Here is a 22,143-nt window from a genome sequence, read left to right as displayed (position 1 = left end):
CTCATAGAAGGCTGTCCCTAAAGATCTGAGCTTTCTGACATGTTCTTCCTCAAAGGTTTGGGGGCTTAAAATTCCGGCTAATTAGCCTTTTGTAAGCTGATTATAGGCACAGGCATTTTCATGGAAAAAAGTAGGTGCGCCAACTACTATCATTCACGTGGCCTTAGGCCCAGGAGAGAATCTGACTGCCTGTCAGCTAAGAAAATGGCTGTAGATAGGAGCAGTGCGTGCGTGCGTGCGTGTGTGTGTGTGTGTGTGTGTGTGTATGCGTGCGCATGCGCATGCGTGCGTGCAATGGTTAAGATTTAAATAACTTTGTTGTGAACCCAATCATGCCTTTGAGAAGAGTACCTTTTAGAAGGTAATGCATGAGCAGCGCATTCTGTCAAATTCCATTGGTGCTGGCTGAAATGCCTTAATCTCTCCTCTCTCCTTGTCTGCCTCTCCTTCTCTCAACCCTCGTCGCAAACCCCTTTCTCTACCATTCTGTAGCTGAGTAAACAGCAGGGCCATCCATCTGGTCAATGCAGAAGCCTGGCTACCATCCTGAACTCCTCTCCCTCGCTGACCACTCATTCAATTTTAGCTCACAAACCTTTGCAAGTCCATTCTTCCCTGCCCGTCCCCTCTGCTCTGCCCTCTTCAGGCCCCAGCGTAGCTCACATTGGCCACTGCAGCTGTCCCTGCCTCCAGCCTTCCCTCCTGCTCACCTCCTCCAGATGGTCAGTGTGATCCTTTTTAAACATCAAGCTGAGCATGCTGCATCTCTTCTTAAAATCATTCTGAAGCTCCTTTACCGCCCAGCAGAAAGGCTAAACTCCTTTGCCCTGCTTTGCTGGCCTCATTTCCAAACCCTGGGTGTCCTGTATTTCAATCATCTGAACTCCTCGGTGTCCCACGTACTGGCCCTCCTCTTTCACAACTTTGTGCCTTTGAACGCATAGATCTTTATTCTTTTCCTTTTCTTCTTTGCTCAATGGGAGGACTTTTACTCCTTTCTAAGGGCCTGCTCAAGTGGGGCCAGTGTGTGTCTTTGGTCACCATCCTCTCCCCTATGGAGGGTCAGGAACTCTCTCATCTATGCTCTCACACAAAATTTGAAAGCACCAATTATATAATTAATGATATTATACTAGAGCCATTTACAGTCTTCCTCACCAGCCTCTCCAGAGCTAGTGCTTCATCTTTGTGCCTGTGTCTGCAGCACTCAGTGTAGTATCTGGTTCCCAGCAGGAGGGAAGGAGTCACGTGGAGCCTTCACCTCAGGGAGCTCCCCATAGCAGGGATGTACACCTCCAGGGAGAATTGCCTCTTTTTCCTTTTGTAGTTTTATCCAACACTGCTCATCAATGACAAACCCACAGTTCATGTCTCTATGCTGGTTAGTATTATAAGGCTAAGCATACCTCCAAACCAAAGGTTAAATAGTTGTGGAAAAATATTTCATTTGTGATCAAGTAAATGTGGAACAAACTCAGACATGTGGTATCCTATGCAGAGAAGGTAAAAACCAAGGTATGATATCTGGCAAAGATACATGATGAAAAGCCTAGAGTTCCAGTGTTTTGGAGAAAAGACCACAATGGATGATTCTAAAAAATCTATGCTATGATCACGATTTTGACATCTCCCTTATAATACTCCCCTACTAGATCAAAATTACACTACCCTCTCTGAAAATACATGTAATTTACTTTAACACTTTTCATACTGAGAACAGTGACCTGTTATTAGATTTTGATGGTAGTGATGAGCGTTCTTTTTAAAAGATAAAATTAAAAATTAAAAAATATATATATCACAGTCTGTGTATTATTTAATGGAACTTTTTGCTTCAGTTGTACATCTGTGCATAATGACATCAACATTCTTGGTATTAATCATAGCCAAGAACATTTGAGGCCTATTGTTCTATTCTGCATATAACAAGGAACTTGTTGAAATCCTATACTACAGCTTATGTTCTTGATACTGGTCTCAGTGAAGCACTGGAAATTCTAAAAGCCAAAGAAATGAGAAATCTGGAACATACCCAAAAAGTTATCCTTATTGGAGCACTGCAATAGCATCATTGAAAATCAGCTGCTGAAAAACCTGGGTAAAGTTACATTTTCCCAAAATTTTGTAGTGCATTTTAATTGGCTGCAGAAAGGAAGCAAACACTTGACGAGCGTTGCTCACTGTTGCATCCCATGCTTGGTGCTTTCAGATATGCTGTGACAGTGACAGTGAACGTTTTAGAGCTTTCAGTGATCCAAACAGCCCAAAGTGGCATGTGTGTGCTGTCGGTCCGCCACCACTGTGTTATGCCATTTAATCATCACGACAGGTATTTTATTTACACTAATGTCCCCACTTAGAGAGGAGGAAACTGATCTTTAGAGCGATCAGGTAACTTGCTCAAGCTCAGCAGCCCCAGCTGGTGGAGCTGGCATGAGAGTCCCCTTCCTGTCAAAACACCAGTGACAACACCACAATAGGGTAGTTGACAGGAAGTTTACTGAGCCATGCCTTTCTCAGATTAAATGATTTTGCTTCCTTCAATATTTGCCTGCTTCGGTCACAGCAGCTCTTGCATTTATCTATTTTTTCCTCCAATCCCCTCTCCTGCCTTTAACCCCTCTTCCGCTCCTTATTTACAAAAGCTTTGTTTCCATTTTCTTCCTCCTATTCTCTTTTTCTTTTTTCCCTTCTTTCCCTTCTCCCTCCCCCATCCTTTGTTTTCTTCCACATTTGAATATTTTCTTCCTATTTCCCAGTATCTGTTATACATTTTGCCCTTATTTACCTTTTCCCACACCAGAGAAGCAATGTGATACTCAAACATATGTGTCCAATTTATTTCATGTAGGAGTATGGACTTTTTTTTTTCTTTTCCCTTCCTTTCTTTCCTTCTCCTCTCTAGTTCCCATTTCTTTTAAACAAGCTCTTGCATTTATCTGTCATACACATTCAATTCACAAGATGAATTTCACTTCAGGAATGAGTTTAGCAAAAAGCAAAACAAAATCCCCCAAACCCTCCAAAATTAGACACTACTGTATTAAACAGTGAGATCTTTACCTGTGTTTTAGGAAGCTAGGAACTAATTTACATTTGTATCTCTACACTCACATAAACAGATCACAAATAATCCAGAATCACACAGAAGTATCAGGGACATCCAGCCTGGGGCAGACTTGGCAAGTTTTAAAATCCTGAATGCAATTTCACAAATCCTCACTTTAAGATCCAAATGCAAATTCATAACAATCCCTCTGAAGGCAGTGCTTCCAATTTCCCGTTCACCCAATGCTGCCAAATTCTGTTCCCTGTGCTTCCAGTACTTCTCTTCCCAAGCTATTCTTTCTTCAGCTTGCAACGACATGGAAGGAACCTTATATAACAGTCTCCCATCACACTCCATACTAGTCACTAAGAATGTCCCTTTCACAGCACAGAGCCTTAGAAACAGGGGTCGGCTAATGTTCCCTGAGCATGGTTGGTGATGGTGGAGGGGGCTCAGTCCTTAACTTTCAAGGCCTCTTTTCTAGGCTGGGAATAAAGGAAGCCTCAAATCTGGTCTATATCTACTTCTTTTTTAATCCTCCTGCTTCCCCATTATTCTGTCTCATAGAGTTATCTTTTTGTCTGTCCAGCTGATTTTCTAATCAAGTTATATCAGCCTCTGTAGGTGCTCAAGTACTGTCATTTAAGGATCAGAGACCCTCTACTTCCTCCACAACAAGGGCTCAGCACTGTGCTCCCAGTGTAATTGCTATTGCTAATTCTGCCTTTAGTTCTTGCTACTGAGGAAGCCCATACTCAGCAGGACAGCCTCCTGAGCTCCCATGAATTCAAACTCAATCTGTAAAGACAGGGAAGGAAGTTACATCTGTGCTTGGGAGCTTTAGCGAGTTACGGGCTTGAATCAGTAAGAGCCACATCTTCTAGGCTGAGTAGTCCTCGAAGACTCCCATGTGATTCGAAAGTTCTTTTCTTCCCTATTATTCCCTCTCTTGCTTTCAAGCCTCTCCTCCAGCAGCAGCAACTCCAGCTAAAAGTGATTTCCTTGTAACAAAGAGCAGCTTTCTCAAGGTCTCTGCTGTTAACTCTTGTATGCCCGCTGATGTGGGAGGAGAAGGGCTGGAGCTGATGCTGACCTCATCTTGTGAGTGAAGGCTTAGGTTCTCTCCTGACTCAAACAGTGCGCCTGACTTCAGGTCCCTGATTTCTCCATATTGCCCTAAGAGCGCAGGGCTTTTCAGTTATGTTTTCTTTCTCTGAAAAGATCTCTGGGTCCTCATTCCTGATTGAAGCTTTATTTTTTAAGTAAGTCCACATTCACACAATGGGTTGGTTTCATACTTGAAAGACAATGGAGATGTCACATAATTCGTAAGTAGTGCCCTAAGAGCGATTATCCCAAATCCTGAAAGTAAACAGTCTGCAGCTTTTAGGAATATACAACTTAAAATGCACTTGGAAAAGTCAGATTCGTCACCCTCGTCTACTTGACCCAAGTACAATGCTGATGTCATCTTTCAGGCTCTAAGTGGAGAGGCAGGCACTAGCAGATCTGGTGTCTGGTGAGGTCTAGCTTTCTGGTTCAGTGTGCCTTCTTGCTGTATCCTCACAGGGTAGGCCTCTTTCATAAGACATTCTTCTCACGTATGAGGGCAGAGACCTTATAATCGAGCCACTGCCCACCTTTTAATAACACTATAATGGAGATTAGGTTTCAACATGAGAGTTTGTGGGGAGGGTAACAAACATTCAGACCACCACAGAAGTAGCATGCAGATAAAGCCTAGTGGAAAGAACAAACAGATGTGGATTTGTTTGGATCTAAATCTCCATGCCCCCTTCAGAGACTTCATTAAGCATTAATAACAGGGAGGAAAATCCAGAATGTTTACATTTTTAAATTTAGTCATTCTTAATCCCTTTGGATGGCATTTACTTTCTTGATTGGTTTTATGACCTTTCTCTAGTAACTGTCAATCCGATCGCTTATTATCGGTATGTACAGTATCTAAGCATGCACCATGCAGATCCTCAGCGACACAGGCAGAAATCACCCTGTTTTCCTACCTTATCTGTAACTGCCTTTCTTTCTGACAATCAGGGTGCAACTCACTACAATCTGTCTTGTACCTGAAAGTTCAGAGGGTACAATGTGCTTGGTCAATGATTTGTAAAGTTCCCCTTACTTTTCAGATGATCCCCTTTCCCTAAGCATTTTGATTATGACTGTCATAGTTCATGTCCTAAATTATATTTAAAATAGGAGAAAAAGTTGTGTGATACCACTGTTCACTGTAGGCTTTAAATTTATACTTACAAATAAATTTTATGTTCAAATAAAATAACTTATGACTAAAAGACACAGGTGTTAGAATATTGTTAACAAGCATAGACTTTCATTCTTCTTCTAAACTGAGGAGTTGAAGTGTATCATGGGAAATATTGATGGGGAAGGACAGTTATGTGACGGATGTTCCCTGCTGAGCAAGCCTGGAACTAGAGTCCCCAGTCGGAATCAGAGCCCCCAGAATGGAGGCAACCAACGCATGTTCACGCTGCCAGCGTGTGAGTACGCACGGAAGCAGGCAGGACCCTCTGTGAGCTCCCTCCTACTTTTTGTTCATGGAGAGTGAGAATGAAGTTGACTACCTCAACACAGCTTACTGCCCCCTGAGTAGTCTCTATATTCATTTGACTTTGCTATTCTGTTTTTATTACCATAACTTTGCTTATTCCAAGAGACTCTTGCTGAGAGAGCTAAAAGTTGAGAATAAGATTCTTTTTCATTTCTGGGACTTCCAAAAAACCAGCAACTGTTTCTTAGAAAGCATCTGTGGAGGTCACTACTCCAAAACTCTTTGAATTCCAGGTAGAAAACCCTCTCTTTGCTGTGTCCATCTAAACTATTAAATCATGATCTTTATCCAATCCTAACCAAACTTCCCCACCCCCATCTCCCTTGCTACACTGAAAGACCCATCTTAGACCAGACGTCCAAATATCAGTAAATCAGACCCTACCTTTCCCCATCCATTACTAGAGAAAGCCACATGCTCAGCTTTGCCCTTCAGCACCTTGTACTGGTGATGTATGGCAGGCAGCATCTGACAAGAGCATCTCCTGAAAGACTGATTTGCAGGAGCAGTGGGCTTCTAGGATATCGTATGCTGGATACTCCACTGTTGGTCCAGGCCTTTTTCCAGGCAAACGCTAGACCATTCCCCACCTTTCATCAGGAGTAGGTGTGGCTCTTTCTGTGAGTGGCATAAACTATGCTGATCCTTTTTATGTGAGGGGAAAGAACCTGCCCATCCTATCCTGTTAACAATCACCTCTGAATGCAGTTCCCGGAGGTACAGGGAGCGTGAACTCAATGCCATTGTCACTCTCCTTCTCATTTAATAACTATTCAGGTGTGACCCTCAGGGCAGAAACTGCTGCTTGCAAGGTCACTTGTGAATGAGGACAGAGTCAAGATGTAGTTGACTTTCTGTTCAGGCAGATTTGTTATTTTCCATCGTGTTGTTGCTATCTTTTATACCTCTAGTATCTGCCTTTAGCATTCCCATGTTTTGTAAAATTACTATTTCTGCAGATCTTCCAGGAAGTCACTGGTTTTATATCCCATCTGAAGATGAGAAAATACTTTTTTTTTCTACAGATAATTCACTACAAGAAATAAGACTTCCTTGGGAAAAGTCTGAATGGGCTTCGCTTGGTTTGTTGGCCATACCTCCTAGCAGCTGGGAACACAGTGCCCCATTAATGCTAACTGTGCCTGCTTCTCCAAACTGCGTTCTGGCTACTTATACCTATTAGCATAGATCCTAATAAGTTTGTTAGTGTTTGCATATCTCAAAAATGTAGCACATTTTTATGTCCTTTGTGATCAGTTTTGCTTCAATGTCTCCTCAAGTGTTTATTGGACACTGAAATGCTGAATTTCACCATTAATTTTTTTTTTGTTTGTTTTGCTAAAAAAAATCTCAAAAGTAAGTTCCTTGTACTGTCAAAATACCCTTCATTTTTCCCTTCTTTATCTTTACAGGTGGGTAGAAAGAGTCATTACCGTGTATGAAATGCTGCTGAAATGTTTCCTTGGTGAGAAAAGTCAACAGAAGGGCTCATGTCCTTGTCATTGCCCTGAGCAGTTCTCGCTCAGCATGCAGCAGTCTGCTGGTCAGCACTGGGATCTGTTTCTTCTCTCATGAAAGGAGAGTGAAGTACTCTAGGTCTTGGCTGCCCATATCAGCTCAGAGAAGGGCCACTGTGCTTTCCTAAGAGGCTTCGGTTGTTCTGAATATTTCTCAGTGGTCCTCGAAATGCAAAGCCACTGTCCTAAGATGAAAGTTCACTTCACAGGAACCAAGGGAAGACATGACGTCTGCTTAGATACTTCTCCTAAGCAGGAGAAAAGATAATCAAAGCTTGTAGCTTAATTAGGGCTATTTCCATCTGAACAGCACCCTGCAGAGTCACCTGCAGTAACTTTTCCACCTGGAACTAACTTTTACTTCAGAGTCCACCCAATGGAGGATCCTGGAACTCCAGAACTAAAGGAACCCAATTTGTTTCATTATATATCTCATTTATTTATTTATTTCATTGATTCATGTAATACTAAGTATTTACATAAGAGGTATGGTATTTTCATTGTCTATAAATCATATCACCTGTGTTGGTTACTCTTCTCATTGCTGAGACAAAATACCTGACACCCAAAGTTAAAGGGGGAAAGGCTTACTTAGCTCACAGTTTGTAGAGTTTTCCATTCATAATCCGCTGGCTCCAAGGCAGAGTGGTGCATGGCAGAGGGGCAACTGTTCATGGAGGCAGAAGACAACAAAAGCAAACAAACAAGGAGGAGGAGGGGCAACAAGCCTCTTCGTGTACTTATATTGTATTCAGTCTACCAGGATTAGAGTGGTGCCAGTCCAATCTGTGGACAGATCCAGCAATCACCCACCCTTAATTCCAGCACCCTTAATCCCAGCATTGAACCACGAATCAGTCACAAATTCTAGATTCAGCTATCTCCAAAAAGCCCAATCTAAAAGTGCATGAGGCTTTGGGGCAACATCTAGACACAAACCACGACACATCCCATTCATTTTAAATCAATGCCATATATTTCTGCAAGCTGAAGGCAGATCTTGCGAGGTCAGTGATCTAGTGTCAGCTAATCTCCTCAAAACAGAAGTCTCAAAGCCAGGACTTGTTCAGTAAAAAGAGACTGTTCCAAACCACAGACCTGCCTATCACATGTTGAGGGAAAACTTGAAGTCATAGCCAGAAAAGAACCTTGGTATGGCAGAAAGAAGAGAAAGTAGCACACCTTTGACAGAAGAGTAATGAAATTATCCTTTCACCTCAGGCTTGAAACCCCAGGTTCAGATGAATTGAGGGAGAAACTTAAGGCAAATAAGGCATCTCAGGCAGCATGTGCTAGAGGAACAAAGTAGAAATGACCATGTAACTGCACACGCCTGCAGTAGCACTGGGCTTGCTGCTGCTCCGTGAGTCCTTCCCATCCACATCCTTCCTGGAGAACCGCTCTTGTTTCCTCAGTCTCTTCTGAATGACACCAGAGAGCTTACGTTGCTCAGTGTATCACTTCACAGCTTTGTGGAAAGCCATGCATTTTAGTCAGTCTGCCTGTCCTTCCAGGACACTTTATCAAGAAGTCCACTCCCCAGACTTCTGTTGGATTGGGTGCTAGATCAGGCCTCCTTTCTATGACCCAACCTGGGGGAGCAAGTCCTTTTGCCTGAGAACCTGCGGACCTGCAAGGCTCTAGGCAGGCTCTGCTGAGGATTTGATAAATATCTAGAGATAGTTAAAGGGGGCTGATCAAGACAAGTCTGGGTAACTGATATTTGCTTTAGGCTACAGACCTAAGTTCATACCCTTAATGAGGCTGAAGGTGATAAATAAGAATCTGTTCATGTCAGGGTTGTGGTATCATAACTGCTTAGTGCTACACTGGAAATCGAATAACCCTGAGTAAAGGGGAGCAGCAGGCTCAGTCAGATGGTCCCAGCACACAGCCAGACTGGTGCAGAACCTTTTAAGCCTAATGCACATATACGAACAAAGGCGGATTTGGAAAGAGGAAGACTGACCCACACTTGAGTACCCCTGAGTAGGATTTCGGGTGTTAGAATTTCTCAGCTCTGTCAATCAGGATAACATTGCTGATCTTTGCTATATATGTTCTGGCTGTATTCTCTTCCTTCATTCTCCTAGCAAAGTAAAATTTGATTTAACTGAATGGTGTTTGTGTCTGGTTTTCCCATCAAATTAAGGTTACTGTTCATTAATACAGAAGTTGCACACCGCTACACAGGGAAGTGACAAGAACCTGGAACTGTTTCCTATTATTCTCCTAGAAGCTCAAGATGTAGGTCAGAGGCAGAAGCTCATGATGTAGGTCACCTTTCCCACACTCATGACAATGGGAAAGGTGCAGCAACATGGCCAGACCAACACACTCTTTCTCAGCCATGCAGAGGCAGGTGCTCTGGTAAGGGAGCCTCTGGTGCTGTGGTACCTCCTATGGTCCTAGTGGGGATTTGCTCCCATCCCCAGGTTGCAGGGGCCCTGCTCAGCTGCCTGAGGCTTTGACATCATGGTTAGCAAAGGGAGCGGTACTGGCTGACCTTTGAGTATGCAGGGAAGCAATCCAGAATCCCTGATAGAGTAACGGATTTTTGAACTCATTGGCTTTGAAGACTCCATCTGCCACCTGCACTGGCAAGGTCAGGGTATATCGGTTGCAGCCTGAGTAGGCTGCCAGATCTCTGCAGGGTTCAGGGTTCAGTTCTAACCTGGTCCCTCAGTACCCAGCAGTGAAGAGCTTCTGCCGGGCCAGCCTTTCTTCATACTAAATCCCAGCTCCTCCTTTCATTATCTCTGCTTCTCTGTCATACGCACATGCTCATGCATGTACACACACACACACACACACACACACACATACATACATAAGAGGCCTGGGATTTAGTAATTTAGTACTGTGTTTGATCCAAAGCAGAAATATAAAAGTATAACAGCAACTTATCTCTACAGCAGAGGAAAAGAACTAAAGCGACAGAACTAAAGTGCGTTTATGTGACTCAAGACTTTAGTGACAGCCCTCCCGCCCCATCTGAGATGACGGCTCAGGGAGGGGGACTCTCAGCCTTTCTCTCATTACCCATGACTAATGTAAACATTAGGGATGACATTCCCTTGTCTGATACAGTTCCAGGACGGCACACGGCAGCCTGTCAGAATGAGGGACACACACGATGATTATAACTGAGAACGTCACTGAGAATTGTCATGCGCCAGCCACTGGACTGCACTTCATGGAGATTAACTTGTTTAAGCCTCACAACCACCCTTGAAAGGCAATGCTCTGATGGCTACTTTGCAGATGAGAAGACTGAAGCAGAAGGATAAACAACCAGCACACAGCAGCAGAGCAAAGGGAATCTAGGCCCATGCAACCCCAGTGTGTGTCCCAGCGCTCTGCCTACAGCCTCCTCTGCCCAAACATCGGCCAGCAAAGCATGGCCAACCTCCCAACGCTGCTTTTTATCTCTTCTGGTACCATTGCCCCAATTCTGCCAGTTACATGTTTATTTCTAAAAGGGGAAGCATCGCTTCCCCTCTCGGGATGGATCTGGAGTCCAGGGCATTACTTCAAAGAGACAGGAAACAACAAGGAAGGAGCGCCTCCTCTCCAACCCATTTGCCCTCCTAGCAAGGCACAGGCAGTTCACTTCCTTAGCTCTGCTGCAACAACTGAGCAACGACCATCTTATGAGCCAAAGTGATTTCGGCTGCTGTGCAAATGACTCCCCAGTTTCAGTGGTTTAACCCTAACGACGTTTACTTCTCACTTACGTAACTGTTGAACACAGATTTGCAAAAAGTGGAGCACTCGCGGCAGAAGGAAGATCCGCCAGATGACCCAAGTCACACAGCACTTGCCCCTCAGCAGTGAGGGAAACTTCCAAGGCCCGTTTCCTATGGCTCCTTTGAGTAACACCCGTGGCTGCTGAGGGCTGGGTATGCCACACCCCACTAAGGGTTACTCCCCTGCTATGGTCACTGAGGAAGAACTGCTTGTGCGTGAATCAGAACGCAAATCTCAGCCCCTCCACATTCTCATCCTAACCCTTTTTCTAGTCCCTGTCATACAACTTTGACATTCCTGATTACAAGTACGAATTAAAGCCAGTGATGAACTCTAAGGTGCAGAAATCTATTATGACTCTGCCATTGTCAGTGGCAGGCCTGGACAATTTAATGAGTGCACAGATGACCTTTCAAGAGTTCTCCAAGGAGCTGAAGAAGCGAGGTACAGTTCGGTCAGTGTCAGTCCCCCAGCTACTTCTCAAGTGCTTCACAGGTTCTCTGAGTCTCTCTTAGGGACTCATTTTGAGTCCAGGAGAGAGAAAGCTTTAGCTTTCATGGCCCAGGGGCAGAGGTGTCTTTAGGGACCTGCAAATTAGGGGGCCCTCGGTACTCCTTGAAGACACTCAGAGGCCCTGAGGCTTGGAGTCTCCCTTCCAACCCATTCCAACAAAGTAAGTGTCCATTTGTCCTCAGGCCTGGGCTGGGGGTCTTTCTCCCCCTCCCACGGTAGCCCCACATCTGCGGTAGCCAGACCCTGGGGTATCAATGGCAGACACTGGACAAAGGCTCTGGTTCTGCCCTCTGAGGGTGGCTGTGCAGGGAACAGCTGCCGGCACTGGGGAGAACCAAGGAGCATTCTCTGCCTGGAACCCAAAGTGCCCTCATAAATAACTGCGGCCTGTTTCCTGGCATCCCCATTCTCAGGGTTCCATTCTTTTCACTTGCTCAGAGTGAAAAGCGGAAATGCTCACAACAGTCTCCTCTAAGCACAACGAATGCCTCTCTCCTCTGTGCCCTTTTGCATTTTCATAGATAATGCTTATGGTCTGCACTTTAATGATTAACTTATGCACCATCCTGTTTCTCTTATCAGCTGTAAAGTTTACAAGGGAAGAGTGAGCTTCTTACTCATAGCAGTATTTTCTATATCGCAATGACATTTAACTCTCAAATGTTACTTAGTGAGTGTAAATTACTTTTGGGGGAATGAGTGTGCAAAAAATGAACAAAAACAAATGAGAGCAGAATGAGTAAGAAGTGACGGCGGATGAGTGAGTGACTGAGGAATGGAGGGGAAGAATGATGGCCAGCTGCCTTCAGGCATCCTACCCTCCTCTTCCCACAAACGAAACCCAATTTGCAGTAGGGAACTGAACCAAAAGAATATTTCCCGCTCTCCCCTGCATGCCCAAAGTTCTGTGACTAAATGAAACGTAAGTAGCAGTGTTGCATGCAATCTTAAGAGTCCTTAAAAAACAAATGTGTGTTTCTTTGAATCACGTCCCTGTCCACCTTTGCATGGCCTGGAAAATATGTGATGGTTGGAACTTAGCCATCATACTGCATAATGAAGTGACTTCAAGTAAAGAAATCACAATGGGACCAATGGGACAGTAAAGTAGAAAGACTGAAGACATCTAGGTCTCTGTGGATCCTGAATTCACTATAATAACACCCTATATTGTTTCCTTCTGGACCATTTGCACGTAAGAAAGAAATTTCCATTTTACCTACTGTTGTTTCATAGTTTACTGTTACGTAGTTGAACCTGATACTAACCAACTTACACAGAGTCACAGATTAGTTCCAGCACCATTCCTAGATTCAAGACCTTCTCTTTCTCAGGCTCATGAACAGCCTCAAGACAACATAGGATAGCTTGAAATGCCACATTCACATAGATTCTGCAGAGGCCCTCTAGATAGCAACCCAAACCCGCGATGTGGAACCAGATAATCCTGATCTTTTAAAAAGACAATCAAGGTAAGGGATGATCCCTGATCAATGTTCAAAACTTACTAGATTGATGGGAGTACAGATTAAACCTCAGATCGAAGGCAGGTCCCAGGAAATATAACCAGGGAAATATATCTTTGAGGCAGATCCTGGTGCTTGGCTACCTTTGGTGCTCTTGCATTTCAACAGTAAAACATTTTCTCTTGGTCGAAGTGGAACACATGGGGATAGGGTCTTACCTCCACCAAGGAGTGCCAGTGTGCGATGGGCTTCCGCGGGTATGACAGCATTTCACTCCAGTGGTCTCTGCCCAGCCTCTCTGCCTCGTTGCCTACTTGACACACACCGATGATCTCATTGTGACCTACACTGTGAAAATGGCCCACAATAGTTTTTGCTTAAAATGTTGGTATGTAAAAGCAACAGCTATTCAATTAAACTGAGGGTGCACAGGAGGAGAGGGCGTTTTTTTCATTCCCTAAGTTAAAACTATAGGCCAAGCTGGCTAGCCAGTAGAACTTGGGATTTGACGTTGTACCTGTAACACTGACATGGTTTAGTTAGTTCCCAGGAGCCCTATGTTCAAAGAACTCCCTGATATATGCTAAGGGGACCTCCTATGGTTCTAGAACTGGGTTGGTCTCTAAACCTGTGTCATAGACAGGAAGCCATCGGAAAGGTTTTTCTTGCAATAATGGCCACCAAAATTCCCACAAAAGGCACCCAAGGATGAGTGAAGGAGCAGCTCTGAGTCTGTAGTCATGGGTGTTGAGCCCACAAACAGGGTAGAATGCAGGAGCCTCCTGGATCCCCTTGCTCACATTCTGCTATAGAATAGTCTCATCGTGTACAGTACTCCCTCTTCCCATCTAGGCCCAGCTTTTACACTTTGATCCAACCTGATTTCCCACCTATGCAAATACCTTGGCTCTTTTAGCCATGGGACTAATGAAAATTTCCTTAGGTAGGTCTCTGCCTTAGGCCAATTTTTTTTCTTAGTGATTCTTTTGTTAAAATCTTTTGCATAACTGGAAGGACATCACCCATGCTTTAACTCTGTAAGAGCGAAGCCCACATATTTTCTTTCTGTAAAAGTGAGTATTTTTCTAGTATGTGTGTGTGAGTGGTAGACAGGAGACAAACATGGGGTTGGTAGCATGGAGGGTTTTTGAGTCTATGCTCATTAAAATCGGATGTATGAAGAAGCCTTGTGGATTCTGCTACGGATTTTTCCAAGCCAGATTCATGAGTTTACTGATAATGAAATTGAGCCAGAGATCGTATAATCAGATTTGTCAATGCAAGAATCTTGGCAATAGCTTGAAAAGTGCTGGCCTAGACTGTCATAGCTGGTGGGCAACATCCCCTTCTGGGGCCTGACACTACTCGTGTTGTGTGTTGCCCAGAGGAGACGTGACAAGGGTTACTGTTCAGCATGGGCTGTCACACCCAAGGGCAGCTGTGCTGGAAGACCATCACGCTTCACGCAGGCATCTGCTGGAAAAAGTGTTTAGGTCATTGAAGCCGCCTTGCTGACATTTCAGGGGTATGTAGGAAAATTTTAGCTACAAATAATATTTGTAAGATTATATTAGAAGTCAGAATGATTTTTTTCTTTTATAATTGTGCCCAGACCACGTGGGAGGTTTCTAATTAAAAAGAGACTTTGCATTTCAGTCTAATGACTGGTTTAACATGTATAATTCCCTGTTGGTACTTCCTTTGCATATTAAAATGACTGTTTTTTAAATCTGTCCTTTAAATACACAATTGGCTACAATGCAGGCTATAAATATCTCTTCTGTGCTGTATTAATTAAAAGTCTAGCATCTTATACATTTTAATGTACCCTGTCACCCATACTGATTCTAGCATTTTCAAGAGAACATTTCTGTGTTTGCTTTCAGACTTAAGTGGATGGAAATGATCTTTATTAAACACACTGCAAGGAGGAAAGAAAGAAAAAAAGGTTGAAGTTATGTATTTAGAAATGTTGATGGTCTGGCTAGAGTAATCATTCTGCCGTTTTGAGTGGAATGTTTTCCCTAAGGGTAGTCAGGATTGTCAGGCTGTAGGGAAGACCGTAGGGCCGCAGTTCTCCAAGTCAGATTTCAGGAGGTATGCAGAGATAGGAAAGGGAAGAAGCAGACAAGCAGCAAGGGTGGAGGAGGAGAAGGAGATTAAAGAGGGGAAGAAAGACTGGAAGAGCTGAGAGGCACTGCAGCAACCTGAGTCTACAGCATACTTTGAAAAACAGTGACTTCTGGTCAACCCGCCTTCCATGTGCTGCCCGTCCAGTCATTTCCTGTGGCCTCAGACACCAGCTAAGAATCCATGGCTGCTCCCCACTCTGCCCTCCCTGCCCAGGACACAGCAGACTCGCACTGAGACAGAGCTCCACGTATCTCACCGGTCATAGTCCATGACTGCTATGGACAAGTGGATTTGGTCAATGTTCTCGGGAGGGACATCAAAGACTATGGCTTCATTGTAAACAGGATTCAGCGTGTTCCTCTTGGTGGATGTTTTCCTCTTCTTCAGTCGTCTGCCGTCACACATCAGTGAGACTTTTACATAAGGATCTGTACAGACAACAGAAGCAGGGGCACTGTGAGAAGAAGTGTAGATTGGGGGTTTGCATGTAGAACTCCTTTACCACCAGCCTAGAGTTTGAGAATTTTAATTAATGCGGTGTCCAGGACAGTGACTAGTTAGGATAATTAAGTCATTCATTCAAAAAAAAAAGCACAGGACAGTGTCTTCTAAAAATGTGTGAAATTTAAAAATAGTGTGAAAACATCTGTTACGGAATTAGAAAATATTCCAGCTAGAATTTAAGACCTGCCTGGTTGTGATAGGAACAGCAATGCATAGATATTTCCAAGGAGTAGGAAATAGGCCTGAGGTCCCCAATTTTAAGCCATCCCAGGGAAGGCTTTCCTAAAGATCAGGTCTTTAAGGAAGAGAATTTCTAGATTTCCTGAATTCCTACAGGAGAGGTAGATCCTTTGAGGGTGGGTTTCCTCAAGTGGAAGAGGTCGCAAAGCTGTGTGCAGCCAAGGTATGGGTGCAAAATGCAAAGTAATTCACCTGTCAGGGAGAGAAAGCACACTGGCTGGCTTAGGCATGGCATTGTGATAGGGTGATAGGAGACAAGGTTGACCTCTGCTCCAGACAATGCTGTTCTGGTCCCCTAGCACTTCACTGTCTACCTACCTGCTCAGTGGAGAGCTCTTCATCTCTCTGAACAGCCACACGCTGCCCTGACACATCACTCATTTCAGGAGGGATGTAGAGGCCAGAGGGGCCACATCAGCTTTTCTGCTTAAAAAACCCAGAGTACAGGTCCCAGAGTATAACCCCCATCATGAGTGACTTAGAGACTGTGACTCTGTGTGTACTGGGTGTTTGTGACCACCCTGGAAGAGCCCCTGCCTAGGTTGCTTGTGAATTTATATCATGGGAATTGCATGTTGAGACTATTTTTGGTTAGGATTTAGAATTTAAGCATACATGCTTGATTCACTGGAAAAACCAAACAATGTAGTTCCCTGGCATATAGAGAAGATGGACTTTAATCCTCAAGAAGCCTGACATGGTGACATCTGAGGAAAAGGAGCCAATTAAGGAATCTATATCAGCATGTGCAAACTGTAAGTCCAATGTATGGTGAAGCCACAAGAAAGACTAATAATAAAACTAACATTATGCAGCATCTAATATATACCAGATACTGTTTTTATGACTATAAGTATTACTCAAACTTACAACCCCATGAGATATATTACTCTCATTTTATAGATGGCACCATAAAGTCCAAAGAGATTAAATTACTTAAGCCAAGGTCACATGGCTCTTAGGTGGCAGGACTGTGATGATATGCAAGCAGTTTGGCTCCAGTACCAGTGTGCTTTATTACTATATTAGAACTTTATGAAGTATGACATCAGAAACAGATGAGGAAGTCTAACTTTGAGACTGTCCCACCTGATGCTCCTGTTATGTCCATTGCCTTTAAATTCCTTGCTTTTATGATGGTAATGGTCAGCCTACCAGCCGTGGGAAGATAACAGAGGGAAAACATCAGCTCTCCAAGATCCACATTGTCCTGTAGAGAAAGCAAAAATGCAAGCATTAGAAAGTGTCTGCAGCCGGTGTGCATGAGGCTCAGCCTCAGGACTGCACTGGCAGGAACCATAATGCACCTCCTCCTCGGCTCATGAACCCCAGGCATCTCTGTCTTTCGGAGCAGACACAGGGAGAAGGACTCAGCCCCGCACTTTGGAGTCCTCACCTAGGGAAGCACAGCCCATCTTTAGACAGCAAAGCTGGGCCACATACAGTTGTCCACAGGCTGGCTGGTCCCTGGAGCCCAGAACACAGCCTCCAGGGAGGAAGTCACACCTCTTCGGTGGTCCTGAATGGAGCCCCATCCCGGTTTCTCATATCCTACCATAGTTCACACCGAGGCTCCACCCAAAGCTGTGCAACAAGTCCCCCAAGTGCTCCACAGCCCTAACCTAGCCCGGGCCCTCTGCATGCAGCCCCACAGGCCCTCCTGCAGTATTTCAAATGAAGCCCTGCACCCCTCTCTGGCTCCCTTACACAGTCCCTGAAGTGAGCCAGTTTCTCTGCGTACACCTGTACACCACCCCCAGTCCCTGCTCTCACTGCACACAACCTGTGCCCACCAGCACACCTTCCCTGGACCCTGGAATCTTCAAGGCCCTTATATAGCGTGAGCAGCAGTCTGTGACCCCCACACACAGCCCTGGATGTACCTCGTACCTGCATGGTCCTGCATACAAGAGCAGAGCTGCAGGCCCCCAAGCACCCCTCCTGCATAATCCTTGGCTCCCACTTGACACAGCTCTTCCCTTCTCTCTGTCTGTCTTTAAATCACCCTTTCCCCTCTGCTTCAGAAGACGGCAACTTGTCCAGTATGCAATCCTTCAAGTAGGTCAGAAAACACGAGTCTCTTTCTCCCTTTTTTAGCCCAGAGAGAGTGTAACTAGGCAGAGAAAAAAACCCAGTTTATTTAGTTTCAATTTCTGAGAGGTACCTGAGGTTATCGCGCTGGGCGCCTGTGTCTAATTAATACAGTTTCATACTGACATTACTCTGGGGAGTCAAGTTTTTGCCCTCAACATCCACAGCCTCCCTTTCCCTCCTGGATTCTCCAAGGATGTTTTCTATTTTTAGAAGCACAGATTCAGCTCTGTAAGGTCACCTCGCTCAACCTCTCCAGCTTGACTGTTTCCACAGGAGGATGAACCGAAGGAATCTATTTGGTGGGCAAAGCAGATGGATTGCTCTGTGTCTTTGTGATTGGTTGCCTTGCACAATAAATCATCTCACTTTGCAAGCCAGGGTCCCCTGGTTCTTGCAGCCCTGATCTCAAGAGACACAAGTGGCCAGGCTTTTCCTTTCAGGGAAAGGCTTGGGCAGAGGACCAGTCCTACAAGAGCAAGGGTTTTACACATAGCAAATTCTGGTTGCTTTATGATGCTGGGTTCGCTATGTGGGAACAAGGTCTGCCCCCACTGAAAACAGGTCTTACCCAACCTTCTGCAAGTGACAGAGGGAAAGAGAAGCTACAATGGTCTACAGCTCGTATTTCTGTTTTCTCACTTCTTGGCCCATTCCTTTGCCCTTTGATTTCTTCTCTCAGGGGATTTCCATGGTACCTATTTTCTTCTCTCACCTTATCCTGTCCAGAAAATCTTGTTTTTATAGGAGCAACCAAAGTCATGTTTGTGAACATTTGTGGTGGATTAAGTAACGGTCAACCTATAGCACCCAGGTGAACTGAATCAGTGCGGTTCTGGGTATGGAAGGCCCACCTGAGGATTATTTCTGACAGCATAAAGAACTGGAGGGGAAGATGTTATGGTGTTGATTCTCCTGGAGAAACTTCTCACGCTGGCTTTCCAGCTATGAACTCAACTGTTCTCACTGTCAGAGGAGCTCAGGTCTTCATTGTCTCTGATGATGGCTGCAGTTCTTTCTGGGGGAGCTCTGGTGCTCACCTTGAGTGTTGATTACTGGCTCCAGCGCAGATCCCTCATCCTACTGGCACAGATCCTTCATGCCGCTGGTGCAGACTTTCTAGCTCCCACCACTGACCTTTGGGCCTTTGCAGTGCAGATCCTTGATACAGACTTGCATGAGACGTTGTCGTGGCTCTAGGCAGTGGAGGACACTGCCATAGGCTCTAGGTCTTCAACTGAACTCATGCAGGACGTTGCCATGGGACCCAGGCCCTCAGCTGGATTCTTTGGGTCTTTCGTATGTGGACAGATCTACTGCATTTTTCTGCATTTGACTTTTTTTTAGTGAATATTATAAAATCATCTTATAAATTATGTGTCCTATTTTACATCTATAAATCATGACTACAACAATGCTCACAATCTATCATTCAATATACATATCCTGAGGACCTGCACCATGCACACAACTCATATATAAAGTCTAGGACATGAAAATTCACTCAGTTCAGTCCCTGCCCTCAAGGCTGATGCACATAATTAAATGTAATGTGCCAGATTACTTCTGCACTAAGTATGCTTCATTTTTTACCATTCATAAATATTTATGCTATCTGACTATTTGCTCATGAGTTAAAAAAAATCAAATCTCAGACTTGATAGTGTACTCAGAATATGAACTATGGTTAAGCGCACATTTGTACTTTTTAAAGTAAAAGTAGAAAAGAAAGGAATTGTTATCAAAGATGAAATATTTGGTTTTGTCTTCAAGTGATTGAAAAAGAAATAAAAATTTTTCCAAATTATAAAAATAGAATGATTAATAAAATGCAATACAGAAAATTTCAAGCCAACTGGTAAAATATCCCCTCTTCTCAGTTACATACCCACTGTGCCACTCCTTTCCCCAGAATAACATAGCGAATAATCATCCACCTTTTTTCTTTTCACCCATCCATCCATGCATCCATCCATCTATTTATCCTTTCATTTATTCTTTTAATATATGTCACATTGTGTGTTCAACTCTGCTCTTTCCAGACTGGGAGCTGAATCTGCAGTGATGAACGGTAGTGATGGGATAAGAACGTGTAGCTCTCGACGTTTGTAAATATTCCTTGTAAACCACTGGTTTTCAATCAGGTGCAGTTGTGCTCTGCCAGGATACATTTGATGCTATCTAGAGAAAACTTTGATTGCCCAGCTGAAGAGGGAAATATCACAAAACATCCAATGATGCAAAAAAAATAAGCTTCTCACTACAAAGAGTTACATCTGGTCCAACAATGGGGCCAAGGTTGAGGAACTCCGATTTACATAGAAGGGCATATATTCTTAGTGCAAGTCTTCCTCCAGTGCTGATAAAAGTCAAACAGAAAGGGGTGCTGGAGTATCTGGCTTCTTTGTCAACTTGACAGGAATCAGACACATAGAGGTGTCACTGGTGGCTAACTGCCCAGGAGGACTCAAGGGAAAGGAACATGTCAGACAAAGAAATGCTTCATTTGTTCCTGCTTTGTGCGGCCAAGGTTCAGAACTGTTAGCAAGATATACCGGGAACTTTTTTTTTTTTCCAGTACCAGGAATCAAACTCATGACCTCACACTTGCCAGGCAGGCGCTGTGCCACTGAACTAAATCCCCAGCCCCTATATGGGGAATTTTTGACAAGCATGTGTGAACTCTCTACCTGACAACCTGTATACTCTTCCTGTGATGTTTGCCTGTGGCGTGTGGCCTAACTAATGTACTTTTGTATTCCTCTTCTTTCCCTCTGGTGAATTCCTTCCCAAATCTCTGAAGTTCTGCTGCAAGAATTTTGGGATCAAAATGTTAACTCCATAGGATTTCCTAGGACAAAGGATAAAGATATAACCCAAGCAGGATCATTCTGAGTTATCCTTGATACTGAAAAATCAATATGGAGAAAGAAAGCTTCTCATTTTGTTGGGCTTGTTCATTGGAAGATATGAGAATACAATTGTTGCAGAGTTAACCTACATAAGTTAAAGATATATAATATATACCCAAAAGAAATGCTAAGGTAATACAATATGGAGTTGTAGTTAGTAAACCAATAAGGGAGAGAAAGTAGATGTTTTAAAATATCCAACTAGTCATACCACCCTCAATGTGCCTGATCTCGTCTAAAATAGCCAATTTAATCAAAAAGAGGCAAGAAAAAAAAAGGCAGAGAGAAAGGAACAAAATCAAAGAGAAAAATGTAGTAGAAGCAGAAGATAATTTGTAAGAAGCTAAATTTAAACCAAGCTATTTTAGTAATGACACTAAATGTAAATGAGCTAAATATTTGCATTTTAAAGCTGCTGAAGCTTGGATATACAGTGCAATTAATTGAAGCTAAGTTCAAGCCTTGATTCATCATGTAACCATTCTGCAACCTTAGATAATCTATATAATGTCTTGCTTCCTTAGTTCTGTTCTCAGTTTCCTCATTTGGAAAACAGAATTAACATGTAAAATGCAAAGTTGATTTTAAAAAGATAAACATATGATATGATATAAATATTATGTGGCTATTATTATTATTACTACCCTTGCAAGTGTTAGGGTTCAAAACATGATATCCCAAAGTACTTAGCATGGTGCTTCTCCATGCTAAGTACTTTGAACTACAGGACACAGAGAACCTCAGAAGCAAAGAGTTCTATCTGGTCCAACAATGGGGACAAGGTTGAGGAACTCTGATTTACATAGAAGGGCATATATTCTTAGTGCAAGTCTAAGAAGAAGTCTTTTTCTGATCACCTCCTGCCATTCTGTGCCTATTACCCCTTCTCATTCAAGGTGGCCCAAAGACATTAGAGTTTCTTTTCCTCAAACTAGTTCTTAGAAACTAGAATTCCATGTCGTCAAAGCCAGCCATAAAACCTGGAAGTGTTCCTCTAGCTTCGTCTCTGTCTTTCTATTTGGAGTTGGCCCTCAAGAAATTCTCTGACTTATTTTATCTGATAGTAGGTCATTAAGACCCTTATTCCAGAAAAGGTTCTGCCTTATATCCGTGAAGGAGTACTGTACAAAGAGGTCAAGAAGATCTGAACAAACATGTATGGTTGAGATCTCTTTCATCAATCTATAGAGATAGGTTACATCCAATCATATTTCTATACATTGTCCATCTTCTTCAAACATAAGCATAAAAATACTTTTCCCCAAGTCTTGTGTCTTCATTTCTGAAGCCTCATATGAAACTTAGGTTAAAAACTCGAGGCTTTTGTAGGTATATGGTTACAACTAGAGACCATACTCATAAGAGAAATAAATCA

At 43.5% G+C, this 22,143-nt stretch overlaps 1 protein-coding gene across 1 annotated transcript in view; it reads right to left on the bottom strand.

Moving 5' to 3' along the window:
- Positions 1-22,143, bottom strand: part of Syt9 (synaptotagmin IX) — a gene marked incomplete at its 5' end in the record, with an annotated part of 160,824 nt that overhangs the window by 28,959 nt on the left and 109,722 nt on the right. The window contains 3 exon segments of the mRNA XM_005380184.2: positions 13,107-13,236; positions 15,278-15,449; positions 16,855-16,975. Of these exon segments, the coding sequence (XP_005380241.1) occupies positions 13,107-13,236; positions 15,278-15,449; positions 16,855-16,975 (423 nt within the window).

Source organism: Chinchilla lanigera, unplaced genomic scaffold, assembly GCF_000276665.1.
Source record: "Chinchilla lanigera isolate Chin_1 unplaced genomic scaffold, ChiLan1.0 scaffold00013, whole genome shotgun sequence".
NCBI classification, from domain to species: Eukaryota; Metazoa; Chordata; class Mammalia; order Rodentia; family Chinchillidae; genus Chinchilla; species Chinchilla lanigera.
This window is presented reverse-complemented; position numbering and strand designations above follow the sequence as displayed.